The 12,260-nt window shown below is 55.3% G+C and overlaps 4 protein-coding genes across 4 annotated transcripts; 2 read left to right on the plus strand and 2 right to left on the minus strand.

Annotated features, from left to right (window-relative positions):
- Window positions 1-475: 475 nt before the first annotated feature.
- P884DRAFT_181691 (uncharacterized protein) lies at window positions 476-913 on the minus strand (the record flags this gene model as incomplete). The annotated part of the gene is made up of 1 exon (XM_069437341.1): window positions 476-913. A coding segment is annotated over one exon (438 nt), but the record flags the coding sequence as incomplete, so codon positions are not given.
- Window positions 914-2,721: 1,808 nt separating this feature from the next.
- P884DRAFT_272946 (uncharacterized protein) lies at window positions 2,722-3,141 on the plus strand (the record flags this gene model as incomplete). Its single annotated transcript, XM_069442556.1, has 1 exon — window positions 2,722-3,141. The coding sequence occupies one exon, from the start codon at window positions 2,722-2,724 to the stop codon at window positions 3,139-3,141; it is 420 nt and encodes a 139-aa protein (XP_069293910.1).
- A 3,197-nt stretch (window positions 3,142-6,338) lies between these two features.
- P884DRAFT_210944 (glycoside hydrolase family 11 protein) lies at window positions 6,339-7,249 on the plus strand (the record flags this gene model as incomplete). The annotated part of the gene is made up of 2 exons (XM_069439040.1): window positions 6,339-6,613; window positions 6,832-7,249. 2 exons carry the CDS (start codon window positions 6,339-6,341, stop codon window positions 7,247-7,249), a joined length of 693 nt encoding a protein of 230 aa, XP_069293911.1.
- A 1,023-nt stretch (window positions 7,250-8,272) lies between these two features.
- P884DRAFT_210995 (fungal-specific transcription factor domain-containing protein) lies at window positions 8,273-10,984 on the minus strand (the record flags this gene model as incomplete). Its single annotated transcript, XM_069439045.1, has 3 exons — window positions 8,273-8,338; window positions 8,411-10,129; window positions 10,292-10,984. 3 exons carry the CDS (start codon window positions 10,982-10,984, stop codon window positions 8,273-8,275), a joined length of 2,478 nt encoding a protein of 825 aa, XP_069293912.1.
- Between the last annotated feature and the right edge of the window lie 1,276 nt (window positions 10,985-12,260).

The following is a 12,260-nucleotide window of genomic DNA, read 5'->3' on the forward strand; positions in this document are numbered from 1 at the left end:
GAAGGTCATTGGACACGAGGATTGAGCAGAAAAAAAATTCATAATTAGAATGCCATTGACAAAAGGACAGGCCAGGTTGTAGCTAGCGTATTAGTCAAGCACCAAGGACCACCTCCAAACGCCCACCTCAAACCAACAAAGCTTCCCATCGATGACTCGTCTAGACCACCTAATATCCGTCGTCCAGATACCTTGCAAGTCCCATGTGCTCTCTAAGCATGTAAGAGCTTCACTCGAGCTGCCATTCTCGACTGGTAACCGCCTCCGTGATTGCAATGCATAATCAACCAGATGTCTCCCGTTCAGCAACAACATCAACTTTGTTGTAAGTATACGCGTGTCGTGGGAGGCTCTGTCAGTGGTTGGTTGGTTGAGGCCGTGTCTCTCAATCCAGCTCCACCCGGGTCGCAGGTAGCTCGGGGCAAATTGGAAAGCTTTAGAAGTGACCCGCTCGGCCGCGGGCGCGTCTGGGTCCCGGCTCGATGGTGGGAGTCGGGAACGGATTTCCCGTCGGGAAGCTGGGGGGTGAACGCACGGTCTGCGGAGCGCCGAGACCAAGGGCCGTCGTGGTTGCGGGCTTTTTTGCCTGGGCCCGATCGGGGAGAGCGGGAGATGGCTGGCATATCGTGCTCCAAGAAGTAGTAGGGAACCCCGCGTTGAGTGTCGCGGTGACGGGCTGGTTGGGGCAATAGTACCATTCCTCGTAGACGCTAACGCTGTCGCACCCGTTGCAGTTGATCTGCTTATACAAGACGGTCGTGGACGTGTACACGGTGGTGGTGCCGTCCCAAGAGCAAGGATAGCTGTACGTCGTCGATACGGTCGTCGTGCATCCATTGTTCGGCGACTGGGGGAGCAGCACAGCCGTGTCTATTGGTGAGGCGTCATGGCCAATGTTGAGGGCTTCGCGGCGTCCAACAGCCGGCTCGGTGAGGTCATCACGCCCGGCGCCGAGCTGCGCCACCGTGGCGAGGAAGAGAAGGGCGAGCAACTTCATTGCGGGCTGATAGGAGCAGTGATCTTATTATTTCAGGCAGTCGGCGTCAGACAAAGCCTGGTCGACGAATAACTTGAATGCAGATGACTGTTATTTTATGAGTCGCTCCGTGCCTAAGCCGAGCCACTGTTTCAACATGGACCTCTGGGTCAAGTGGGCTGTCAATTAGAATTAGAAAGCTGTCGGCGTGGTGGATTGCGACGATATATTTGTCTTTAGTTTAAATGTCGTAACGGTTTTGCCATGCAACACTCGAGGCCAAGGCAATAATGGTGCGTTTCGGATGCGACCTCGACCATCTGCTGCGCAGAGGCATTCTATCGGAGCATGGTGAAAAACCTGGGTGGCGGGCCTTGAAGCACTACGTTGCGTGGGACGCTATTCCTTGTAGGGTTCTTCGAAGGAAGCTAGCCAGAAAACCGCTTTCTTAGAATGTGCTAACGTTGCGCTGAACCGCTCGTGGAGGCTCCCAAGGCGGAGGGAAACCCGGGGAAGTGCGCGAGAAGACTGGGGGAACCAGGTTTGACGGAACCAACCCTTGGACCTATTAGATTGACTTGATAATGCTCCAGCAACGCGAGGGGTCAACAAAGCAGCCTGTCCTGCAAGGCGTTGGCAAGGAAACTTCTGCCAAAAAACTCACGTACTGTAGGAGCAGGAATAATGCGAGAGAGTGCCACTCATTTGGCTCCCCGGATTGGTGCTTGCTTGGTGCGGACAATGTGACCGAACTGGCGAAGCAGGCGGCTTCGCCCGATTGGATGGCTAAAATGGGCCTAGAACGACTCAGTGCGTAGCTGGCTCAAAACACACAGGTCATAGAAGTTCACAAGAATCGGTCCCCGTTTGTATGTGCACTGATGGTGACTTGTTCCTTACCGAATTGGGGTCTGACTTGTGTATTTGTTAAAGTTTTGATGGTGCGAAAGACAAAAAAAAGAAAAACGCAAGCTTAATCAGCAGTAGAAGATAACTGTCGTCGATTAGGGCGGTTAAATTGACAGGCTATAGGGTTAATTAGAGTCGAGGCATGGTGGGAAGTTCAGGCATGATAATTAATAAATCGAACTCATCCGTATTGAACTTAACTTATGGATAGATGCAACCCCTGCAATCAACAAACGACCCGTAGGAGAGAGTATCAAGACCCAAAAATAGAAATTAGATATTGAGGGGCGTCTTTGGTTGCTTCCGTAGTAGGGGGGGCATTCCGCTATATCGATCGGGGCTTTTTTTTACATTGACGTGTCTTGGGTTCCTTATTCTCTTTCTGCGGAAGCATCAATTGTTGGACTTGGCGTCGGGACTGAGTGTGCTTCGACCTTGCCTTGCCTTGCTTTCCTTTCCCTGCCTTTTCGAGCTGCATGCTCTGTATGTATTCGTACCTTATCATCGCCTCCCACCCCTCCCTACTCTGTCCTCGCAACTTTCACCGCGCTTACGAGTACCGGGGCGTGAACTTCTACGTTGTATGGAATCTGCCCTTCTCGTCCGTACACTAACTGGCGCATGGAGGCCAACCAAGCAAAGCGGTTCTGGATCCCTGTCACGTGATCCTTCTCGATAATTGATGATGATTAAGGCAGGCCACAGCCATAAGTTAGCGGTGCTGATCGTCATGATGGGTTAGGTGAGGCAGGTTATATGTGCACTGCCCCCGCTTTTCTAGCGCTTCCCATCGGCGCCCGCCGCACAATCCCGACTCGAACCGCAAGGAAGCCGCCATGTTCATCTACATGCTCCTTGTGACACCACGATTGTTCCCGTCCCCGGCGGATGCTCTCAGTCTCGGGCCTCCCTGCACTAACACCAGCGGATTGCCGCAGCCACGGACCACACAAGACGAGCCAGAGCCAGGGCCCGTCACGCGCTGGCAGGCGCCCACCTACGCCCTCGCGCCATTTGACGAGCGTCTCAGCAGGCTGTCCGCGGCGAGGAGCGTCCACTCGCGCTGCACGGGCTTCGAGAAATCGGGTCTTGATCTGCCAAACCAGCAGCAGCCACCACACGTGACCGACACCCGCGTTGTCGAAGCCGTAACCGTCCGCTACGTCCTTCGCAGTGACACTTCCAGGTTGCCACAGCCTGGGGTGCTCTCGAGGCGGAGGACAAGGCCGGTCGAGCCGACTGGTTTCCAATCGTGAGGCGTCCATACCGGAGTCGTCTCTGACTAATCGACGTGCGGGAGAATCGAGTTGTCCTATTCTGGGGAGCTTACAGATCCACAATCGTGTGGACAATTAATTAACGTTGAATTTAATCGTGACAATGGAACGTCTATCCGCGTCTCTTCTACAAGTTGTGCACGTTTCTTGATTGGAGCATTAGGGGGTTTGAAGAGGCTACTATCCTAGGAGTTAATACCACATTGTGTTTAGGTGAAGAGGGAAGTGCTCGGATAAGGAGATGGCGGAGCTTGGGAAACTTGCAAGTGAGCAATGCAAAACGCCCCCGGGGGATGTGGGCACGCAATTTGATGGAGTGTATCCTTCGTGTGGTCGCCGAGAGTGTCAGAGACAGCATCATCGGTCACTTGCAAGAGGACAGATAAGCCTTGTCTCTCGGACAGGCCATAGAGATGAAGGATAACTCTGATAATCATTCGCGGAATCCCCTGGCTGTACGCAAGAATCAAGATTGCGCAGAGAGGGCCTAAGCGGTAAGCCGACGGCTGCTCAGAGGAAAAGAATACCGAACACCCGCCATATCTCTGCAGCGATCATATGTATTAGAAACAGAACAGCTAGGTTGCCTGTCTTTAAGACGAGTATAACCGCAATTTGCGTTTGTCCTGCTTTAGATCCGGTAATTAGTCACCAACAGCATTAAAGAGTCGGCATCCTAACGTTTGGCGGAGACATTATGAGCTATTATGCCGGTGACTGACCTCTGGAGTGCTCCACGGAACGTCGACTAAGAGAGACGAATAAGAAGGAAGAAGAGAAATGCTACGATTATGAGATATGAATAAGCACCACCCGCCGTCATCGCGTGTCATAATGTACACCCGTCTCGGAATCACGGAGACTGCTCCAACAACAGGTTTATGTATCAGATTAGTGTACCTTGTGTGCAAAACGCGGAACTGGCTCTCGTAGATCCGCTGGTGCGATGCCCTGCTGGCTCAATGCGAGAGACTGGCAACTCCCTAGCCAACGTGTACACCCTTGTTTGTCCTTCTTATTTTGACTTGAATGGAAACACCCATAGTCCGATCAAACGGCATCCACCGCTCCTTAGTCTAACTCGAATACATCATGGCAGCAGCCACCGAACCCGCGGAGGCAGAACACAGATAGGCACTGCCGCACGGCCGATATCGAGACGCAGTGATGGAGGTCTGGTTTGGTATTCAAAATAGTTCAAAAGATCGATGTCCTCTATCAACGTTTGCTGGCCCTGTAGCTCTGTATAAGAAGAGGATGGGCATAAAGAACCCACCGTTTGCAGACTCCACAGGGCAGTTATCTTATCTATCCTTACATGATGGACGCGTCCGTAGACACGTATTGCATCACGCAGGTTCTCATTCCTTCTCTCAGGTCCTGGATAAACGGCAACCCCCTATCCTTCAGGATAAGGAAGCATTCATCGCCACACCCCGGTTCCCGTTCGAGGGGTAGATTGAGGATAGTGGGGTTGATTGGGCGAAGGGAAGACTGCGCCAACATTTACCCCCTTCCTATCAACTTTGCGTGTTTTTGACGCTTCATGCATGCCCCAGAGCTCTGTTTTCCGTTCCCATAGGCATATGCATATGATGGAGTGAACGCGGTGGGTGTAGCATCACTGATTCGAAGACAGTAATGCCATCCTTTGCTCCTGGTCTCATGTCATTCAACTCCCTCCCGCGGCATCAGGCATGAAAGAAAGCGGTTTGTGATTGCGTCAACCCTCGAGTTTACGCCAAGCATTGCGTCAAAATCGTACTCGGGAAGCGGTTAGCGACAACCAGGCTAAAATTTTCTTTGACCCATTCCTTGCGTTACTATGTTTGCTACTCCGTATTGGGGCGGATATCAGTCCAGAGGATGCAGTGATGATGACTAGGGTTTTTTACTGGTCATCTAGGTCGTTATTCGTGAACTCGGCTCATGGGATTGTTCGTGGATGTCGAGAGAGGGCTAATAACCTGGCTCGAGAACATTTTTTTCTTACTTTTGTTTTCCTACAGGATGAAATAATGCATGACCTGCCGTTCAACAGCATTTTGGGCCAGAGATCGCCGCTCTCCTCCCAGTCTCACTCGGGCTACATGGACGGTCTTGGACTAGCAATGCCGTGACGCTGCCTCCGCATTCTTCTCCAGCTGCTGCGTAGGTGCCGAAAGCTTGCCGAAAGCTTGTCGCAAACGTATGCTTGTTGGGTACTAGTGTAGCGTAGTGCCGTGACTTGTCTCCTCCTTTTGCCCATGGCCAGTAGTACCTCGTGCAATCTTCTCTCACGTCTGACCTTCCTCGATGAGGTTACAGCAGTCACTACAGGCTAAAATGTGCCGGCTGGGCGTTTCACTGCTCAGAAGCAGCTACTGCAATCATCCCCAGTCGGGGACTCGAGCCCTCCGGCAGTAGCCGGGGACAAAATGAAGCCATCGTGACCACCGTCGCGGCGCCAAGGCCTACGGCTGGGGTGCCGAGACCAGTCCATGGGGGTCCATGCCGAGGCTAAGGGGTCGCTTGATGTTACCCTGCCAGGGCTAGTACGCTTAAAATGGGAATCTCGGACCCAGGCGTGCGGCAGTCAACCCGGTAGCAGCCCGGCACGGCTCCGGGCAGGTTCCATTTTCCGGGTCTCTGGCGTCTGGAGAGATCTCGGGACACAATTCAGGCTAATTAAAGGTCTCGAGCTCGCCCATTGGCGCGCGAGGCCTGGGGTAGCAGTCAGTGCCGATGCCCCATGGCGGCCAATTCCGCGAGCCTGCGACTCGCCATGGGCTGCTTCATCACAAGCCGTCAACACCACAAGTCGGCCGGGCGGTAATGGAGAACTGACGCCGCGTCGGGTTTAGATGATCGACACTGAGCAGGCGGACCTGCAGAAGGGATCATGACCCTACAAGCCCGAAGCCTCCGGTATTGCGGACCAGGGAGCGGGTGATGGCGAGCCTGGACCTTCAGGAACGGCGAACATCCATCACCCAATGAGCCTGGCGCTGATGAACTCTCGTGGACTCGACTTCTCACAAGTATAAAGAGGCCCCTAGACGCGCGACTGATTTCGATCTCAGACCCTCTCTATTCATCAGCCACTTCCAACAAGCAGCATCCACAGGACGCGGACTGCACTTGGATCCCACCAGGAACAACAACAACAACAACAAAAAATCATCTTCGTCGCAAACATGGTCTCATTCAAGGCCCTCGTTCTCGGCGCCGTTGGCGCCCTCTCCTTCCCTTTCAACGTCACCGAGCTGTCCGAGGCGCACGCCCGGGGCGAGAATGTGACCGAGCTCTTGATGTCTCGCGCCGGCACGCCGAGCCAGACCGGCTGGCACGGGGGCTACTACTTCTCCTTCTGGACCGACAACGGCGGCACCGTCAACTACTGGAACGGCGACAATGGCAGATACGGTGTCCAGTGGCAGAACTGCGGCAACTTTGTCGGCGGTAAGGGATGGTAAGTAGAGCAAATGTCTCCTCCGCTTCTCCAACCGGTCTCCCCCGGTTTCCCCCCCCCCTTTTTTTTTTCTTTTTTCCCTCTCCTTCTGGTCTTGTTTCTTCTTCCAAGCTCCCCTTGGGAGATTTGGGAGGGTGAGGCGAAGACAGGTAAGATGAGGAGAAGAGAAACAAGGACAAGGCGGCTGACGCGGGTTGGCGTGGTACGATATTCAACAGGAACCCCGGCGCGGCGCGGACCATCAACTTCAGCGGCTCCTTCAACCCGTCGGGCAACGGGTACCTGGCCGTGTACGGGTGGACGCAGAACCCGCTGATCGAGTACTACATCGTCGAGTCGTTCGGCACGTACGACCCGTCGTCGCAGGCCCAGGTCCTCGGCACCTTCTACCAGGACGGCAGCAACTACAAGATCGCCAAGACGACCCGCTACAACCAGCCCTCCATCGAGGGCACCAGCACCTTCGACCAGTTCTGGTCCGTCCGCGAGAACCACCGCACCAGCGGCAGCGTCAACGTCGGCGCCCACTTCGCCCGCTGGCAGCAGGCCGGCCTCCGCCTCGGCACCCACAATTACCAGATCATGGCCACCGAGGGCTACCAGAGCAGCGGCTCCTCCGATATCACCGTCTGGTAAAGAAGAAGGGGAAGAAGAAGAAAATAAAATCTCTACCTAGGTTGCCTCGATGGGGATGCCCATCAAGAGGCGGACCGATTCGTGCTGGTTCACCAAGGTGACGTTAGGTTTGAGAAACCGGTAACGGGGGTGCTCTAAGAGCTTCCCCGCACCCTTTTTTTTCTTGCTTTCCAAAGACCCGGACTTGCTTCTTCTGTACATAGACCCAACTTGCTGCTCCTTCGTCATTCGGAGTGTTGGTGAGTTCAAAACAACTCGACACACCGGACGTCCCAATAAACAAAACTTCTGCCAGACGGTGCAACAATACAGACAACTCCGCGACGTCAAACCAGATGCCCCCAATCTGCTGCAGACAAAAGGCTAGGTAGGAGGTCGAACCAACAGACAGGAACACAAAGACTGCAAATATTGGGGAGTGGTATGTGAGGGAGGGCATTAAATTCCGGATTATTTCGATTCACTTCTAACATCCACATCCACCTCTAGCACTGCTGGTGGGAGAGATCTTTCAGTACTGTAATGGAAACTGGGTGCGGAGGTGGGGAGAGTGTAAGCCCGTCTTCAACATAGTGTTGAACAATTGGGACAAGTTGCAAGGCTGAAACATTCATGTGTTAGGAATGCCCAAGCCACTCCCCCCCCGGGGGGCCCCCGGGGGGCGGAACAGTGAACCGACATTCAAATTCTCACTTGCACCCCAACAATGGCTCGAAGGGTGCTATATGTGAACACGGGCAGTCTAGAAAGGTTATTTCGAGTCAATATCTGAGTATCCAACGGTGTGGACGAACTCGCTTGCCTTGTCAAAATCTCAGAAAATGCAGATGGCGTGGATGGAGGAGACCTCTGCCTCTCCAGCCCCGGCAATGGAAACGACGATAGATGCCCGTGGAATCTGGTCTGGTTACAAAGACCGTTTGGGTCCGAACCTTTGACCCGGAATGCTATCGCAAAGTTACATACGCGACTGGGTGTTCAGATGTGATATGCGGCATCGGACAAGTAATTATCTGGAAAGAATCAAGTTCCGACAAAGAAATTTGCGTCATGAATGTTGAAGATAGAGTTGAATCCACGTGTCCGAGCCTGCAATGGGTTATCAGATGGCCTGAAGGGGGAGCGGGAAAAGGGGGGATCAAGGATCGAATCCGTGCTTACCGTATTGTTGGATCCCCTTGTCGCACCCCATCCCGAGGCTCTTTTATCAAGAGCCCTCTCGCCGCCGCCACTTGCGGCAAAAGATGGATCCCGGCCAGCTGCCTCCTCAAGCAACACCAGAGAGCGGCTGAGTTCCTCCCCCACGGTGTTTAGCACCTGACGCTCTACTTCCGCATCCGAGGCACCGCGCTGCACGGCCTGCACCTGGGATAGGAGAGCAGAAAACAGAAGGTAGCCCTTAACGTTTGTTTCTCCGAATCTGACACGCCGCGAAGTCCACCCGATGGCGTACTTGACCGCCTCCATGAGTTCCTGCCGAGGCGCGGCTCCGCTACCGATTCCAATGCCCACAGAGCTGCTTACGTCTGGTTCGCTTCCAGGTGGTGCCGAACGTTCGAGCGGATGATCTATGCTCATGCTTTGTCTGAACGAGCGGTCCTCCTGCACCTGCCATAGCAGCTCCAAGCAGATAGTGAGGACGGCTAGGGTTGGGACGGAGCGGAATGCCCCGTACCCGCAAGTGGCAAGTCTGGTAAAGTCATCGGTCTGGCTTGCAGTGCCAGAATCACCGGCCGGAGACCCAGTCGCGATGGCCCGATAGAGCTTGAGGGACGTTTCAACGCACATTTTGCGCGCAAAATAGTACGCCGGGTTATTGTGTGCCGACCATAACCAGGGGTGATTGAGGGCCAGGAAGAAGCGATGTACCAAGTGTTCGGCTAGGCGTAACTGAAATAGCGACAGGCGTTTGGGTAAGATGCCAGCCGGGTCGTAAAAGGGCTGGAACGTGGCTGAGAGCGCGCGGCACGAGTTTGTCAACTCGGTATTCCATTTTAGAGTCTCCTCGAACGTGGCGTGGGAATTGAAATGGTTGACATATTGAGCAATGGCTAGGCGTACGGGGAAAGAGCGAAGTAGTGCGATTTGAACGGTGGTTTGAGTAAAGGCATTTGGGGGTCGGGGTATCGAAGGCAATGTGGCGTTGTCGCTCAGCTGCTCGTCATCATAGTTGGATGGGGGTCGCGTATCGAAGTCGGACAAAGCCAGCAAGGGCGGGGCGCCGGAGTCCAGGCTGGCTTGGAGGACAATTTCCAACACGGTCGCCCACAAGCGTCTCCTCATCTCGGCATTGAACACTGACATATCTGGCAAGTTATCGGGGTCGCGGTGGAGACCGAGGAACATGGCAGTCCGTAATAGTGAGCCGGCGCTTATCCAGGCCATGTCGCTGTCGACACCGCACGTCTCTCGGGCGAGATGAAGCAAGCACATGACCTGGAGGCTACTGACGCTGATCAGGGGCTTTTCAATGGGGGTCACTAGCCAAACCTGCGCCTCGTATATCCATTGAGCAGCTGAGCGACGGAGAGCTGCGACATCGTCCTGGAAGCATGTGCCAATGGCCATGCAGAGCTGCAGCTGCACCACGAAGCCCGGGTCAGCAGTGCTTGGATTCTTCCAGTACTCCTCGTAAGCCTGCAAGAAAGTAGGTCGATGGAGGATTCTGTAAACGCTCTCAAAGGTCCTGAAGTACGCGTCCACGAGTCGCTGAACGGTGGCCTTTGGTGGTATGGTGTTACCGAGCTGAGCCGGGGCGGATGTGGCAGTTCTCATAGATAGAATGGCCCGGCCCAGGTCCCTGCATTTCTGAAGGAGGAAGTAGGCGTCGGAACTCTTGTCCGACTCGATGCGTTCGGCAACATTGACAACGAGGGGAAACTGCCGGAGAGTCAGCCCGACAGTTCACAGGGGACTCTGCCATGGTTTGGCCCGGGGCGAGGCAGCGGCAGCAAAGCCGTGCACGTCCAGGCAAGATATCGCGCCAAAACAAACAAGATCGAAGCATGAAAGCATGGAGACTTCAAGAGGAGGGCGACCTACGAGCTTTTCACCGTCCATCCAGCAGTTCAACTTGGAGGGTCGATATCGGGGGCCCCGGTCCGGGGATAACGCCCCGTGTGCCGAGCGGGATGATGGAGACCCACATCCGGGGCGTTTCAGGGCATCAGCGAGCTGCTGTTCGAGATGCCGGACCCGCTCAGCGAGAGCCGCCGTGTTGCCGAGCGGCCCAACGGATCCGGAACCGGCTTCGGCAGGGTGCATCTGCGGTAGCGAGCGCGGGCTCACGCCAGACAGCGGTTCTGATGTTCTACCGGGCGGCGGCGGCACACCCGAACCAGCAACTGAGGGATTCGAGGTTGCGGGCTGCGGCGGCACTGGCGCTGCCATATCCCTGCTGAAGGAGAAGGTCGTGCCGGCGCCCGCGCGCTCTTCCGTCGAGGTTGGGGAGAGCTCAGGATGGCCGCCCGCAGGCGGGGCCGGGGAGAGCCTCCATAGCCGTGGTTTCGGGCGGCGCGCTTCCTCATAGGTACAATTGACGATCTTGGACTTCATGCAACTGGCGCAAGGCTCGTTGCGATCGCAGCGAATCTTGCGCGTTCGGCATTGGATGCATGAGAGTGCCGGTCGGTTGCGCCGCCTGGGCTCGCCGTGCTTGAGGGTTCCTGGGCTTCCGGCAGAGGCCGGTGTGGTCGGCGCCGGAGTTGGAGCGGGCGGCGCAGCGTCCGTGGCCATTTCCACGTCCATGGCTGCGCGCCCGGGTATTGTCGAGACTCGATGTCCCCGGCGGGGGCCCCCGAAGGGCAGAAAGCGCGAGAGTGAGGGTGGGTGGTCGTCGGTTAGAAGTTGCAGGTTTCGGTGCTCGCGTCGAGGAAAGACGGGCGGCCTGTCGGACCGGATGTGTAAGCAACCGGTAAGGTCGGTCGGTAGGTACCTGAAGTATCCGGTATGTAAAGTATGTACAAGAAGAGAAATGGGATGAGTGACAAGAGTAAGGGAAGGCGCACGAATCCCCGGCAGTCGCGCCAGGGCTCCACGCCGTCCCTCGGTATTCAACCCTCAGGCTCTCGCTGAAAGCGAGAGCAGCAGCAGCAGCCTGTGGCAGCAGGCACTCGCACGGAAGGAACTGGCTGCAGCATCCACACCCACTCTCCGCGTTTCCAGGTTCCCACTCTCATCCGCGGCTTTTCGTCCGAAGTGTGTGCTCGGGCTGCAACTGCCCCCGAGGGTCACTGACCTTTAGATCGGCATCTCGGGCGGAATGCGGGGGCTGGAAGTGCTAATCACCGACACTTGCCTTTTTGGGGCTAACGTCGGATACAAATATTCGGGCATTGGTCAACTGTTTCGCGGGGAAGGTTGCAGGCCTAAATCACAAGCGGGCGGCGATTTTACCCAGAACCGACGTGTTTTTTTTTCCCCTACCTTACTTTGTACACTTTTAGTGTATTTTAGGGTATGAGCAGTACATAAAAATAATAATAGACGGCTTGCTTCTCTCTGAAAATCTTCGGAGAACCTCCCGGGCCGAGACGCACTTCAGCCGCTGTCGCCATCTGCGGAAAGTGTCAGCGGGAGCAAAGTCTGTCCGTGTAGCATGGGCCGCCGCCGCTTACTTGCAGGTCGCGTTTTTTCCTACTACCCAATGTCGGACTTTAGCTTTTTGGGTAGCACTTGGTCGAACGACAAGTTCCAAGCTCTCGGAAGCATCCGTAACGCATGTTACGCCTCCTGCGCCTTCCCAACCCTGAGTTCGCATCAGCGCCGGCGCCAGGGTTCGCTAGCGTCAGTGGGTCCATTATCTCCGCGGCCGGCCGGCTGGCAAGTGCGGCATCAAGGGTTCCGAGGGGTCCTGCACACAAAAAGGCAGGGTCCGAAGTCTTGGGTTGACAAGCTCCAATTGCTGGTTCAGTGGGCATTCCCCTCAGCTATGCGCTCAACAGCGCGCATCCATCTTGAGGCAAAAACACCGTGGTAGGTTCCTCTGGTACGTATATAACTCGAGCAATCC

This window comes from Thermothelomyces heterothallicus (genome assembly GCF_042370625.1).
Source record: "Thermothelomyces heterothallicus CBS 202.75 unplaced genomic scaffold P884_scaffold_34, whole genome shotgun sequence".
NCBI classification, from domain to species: domain Eukaryota; kingdom Fungi; phylum Ascomycota; class Sordariomycetes; order Sordariales; family Chaetomiaceae; genus Thermothelomyces; species Thermothelomyces heterothallicus.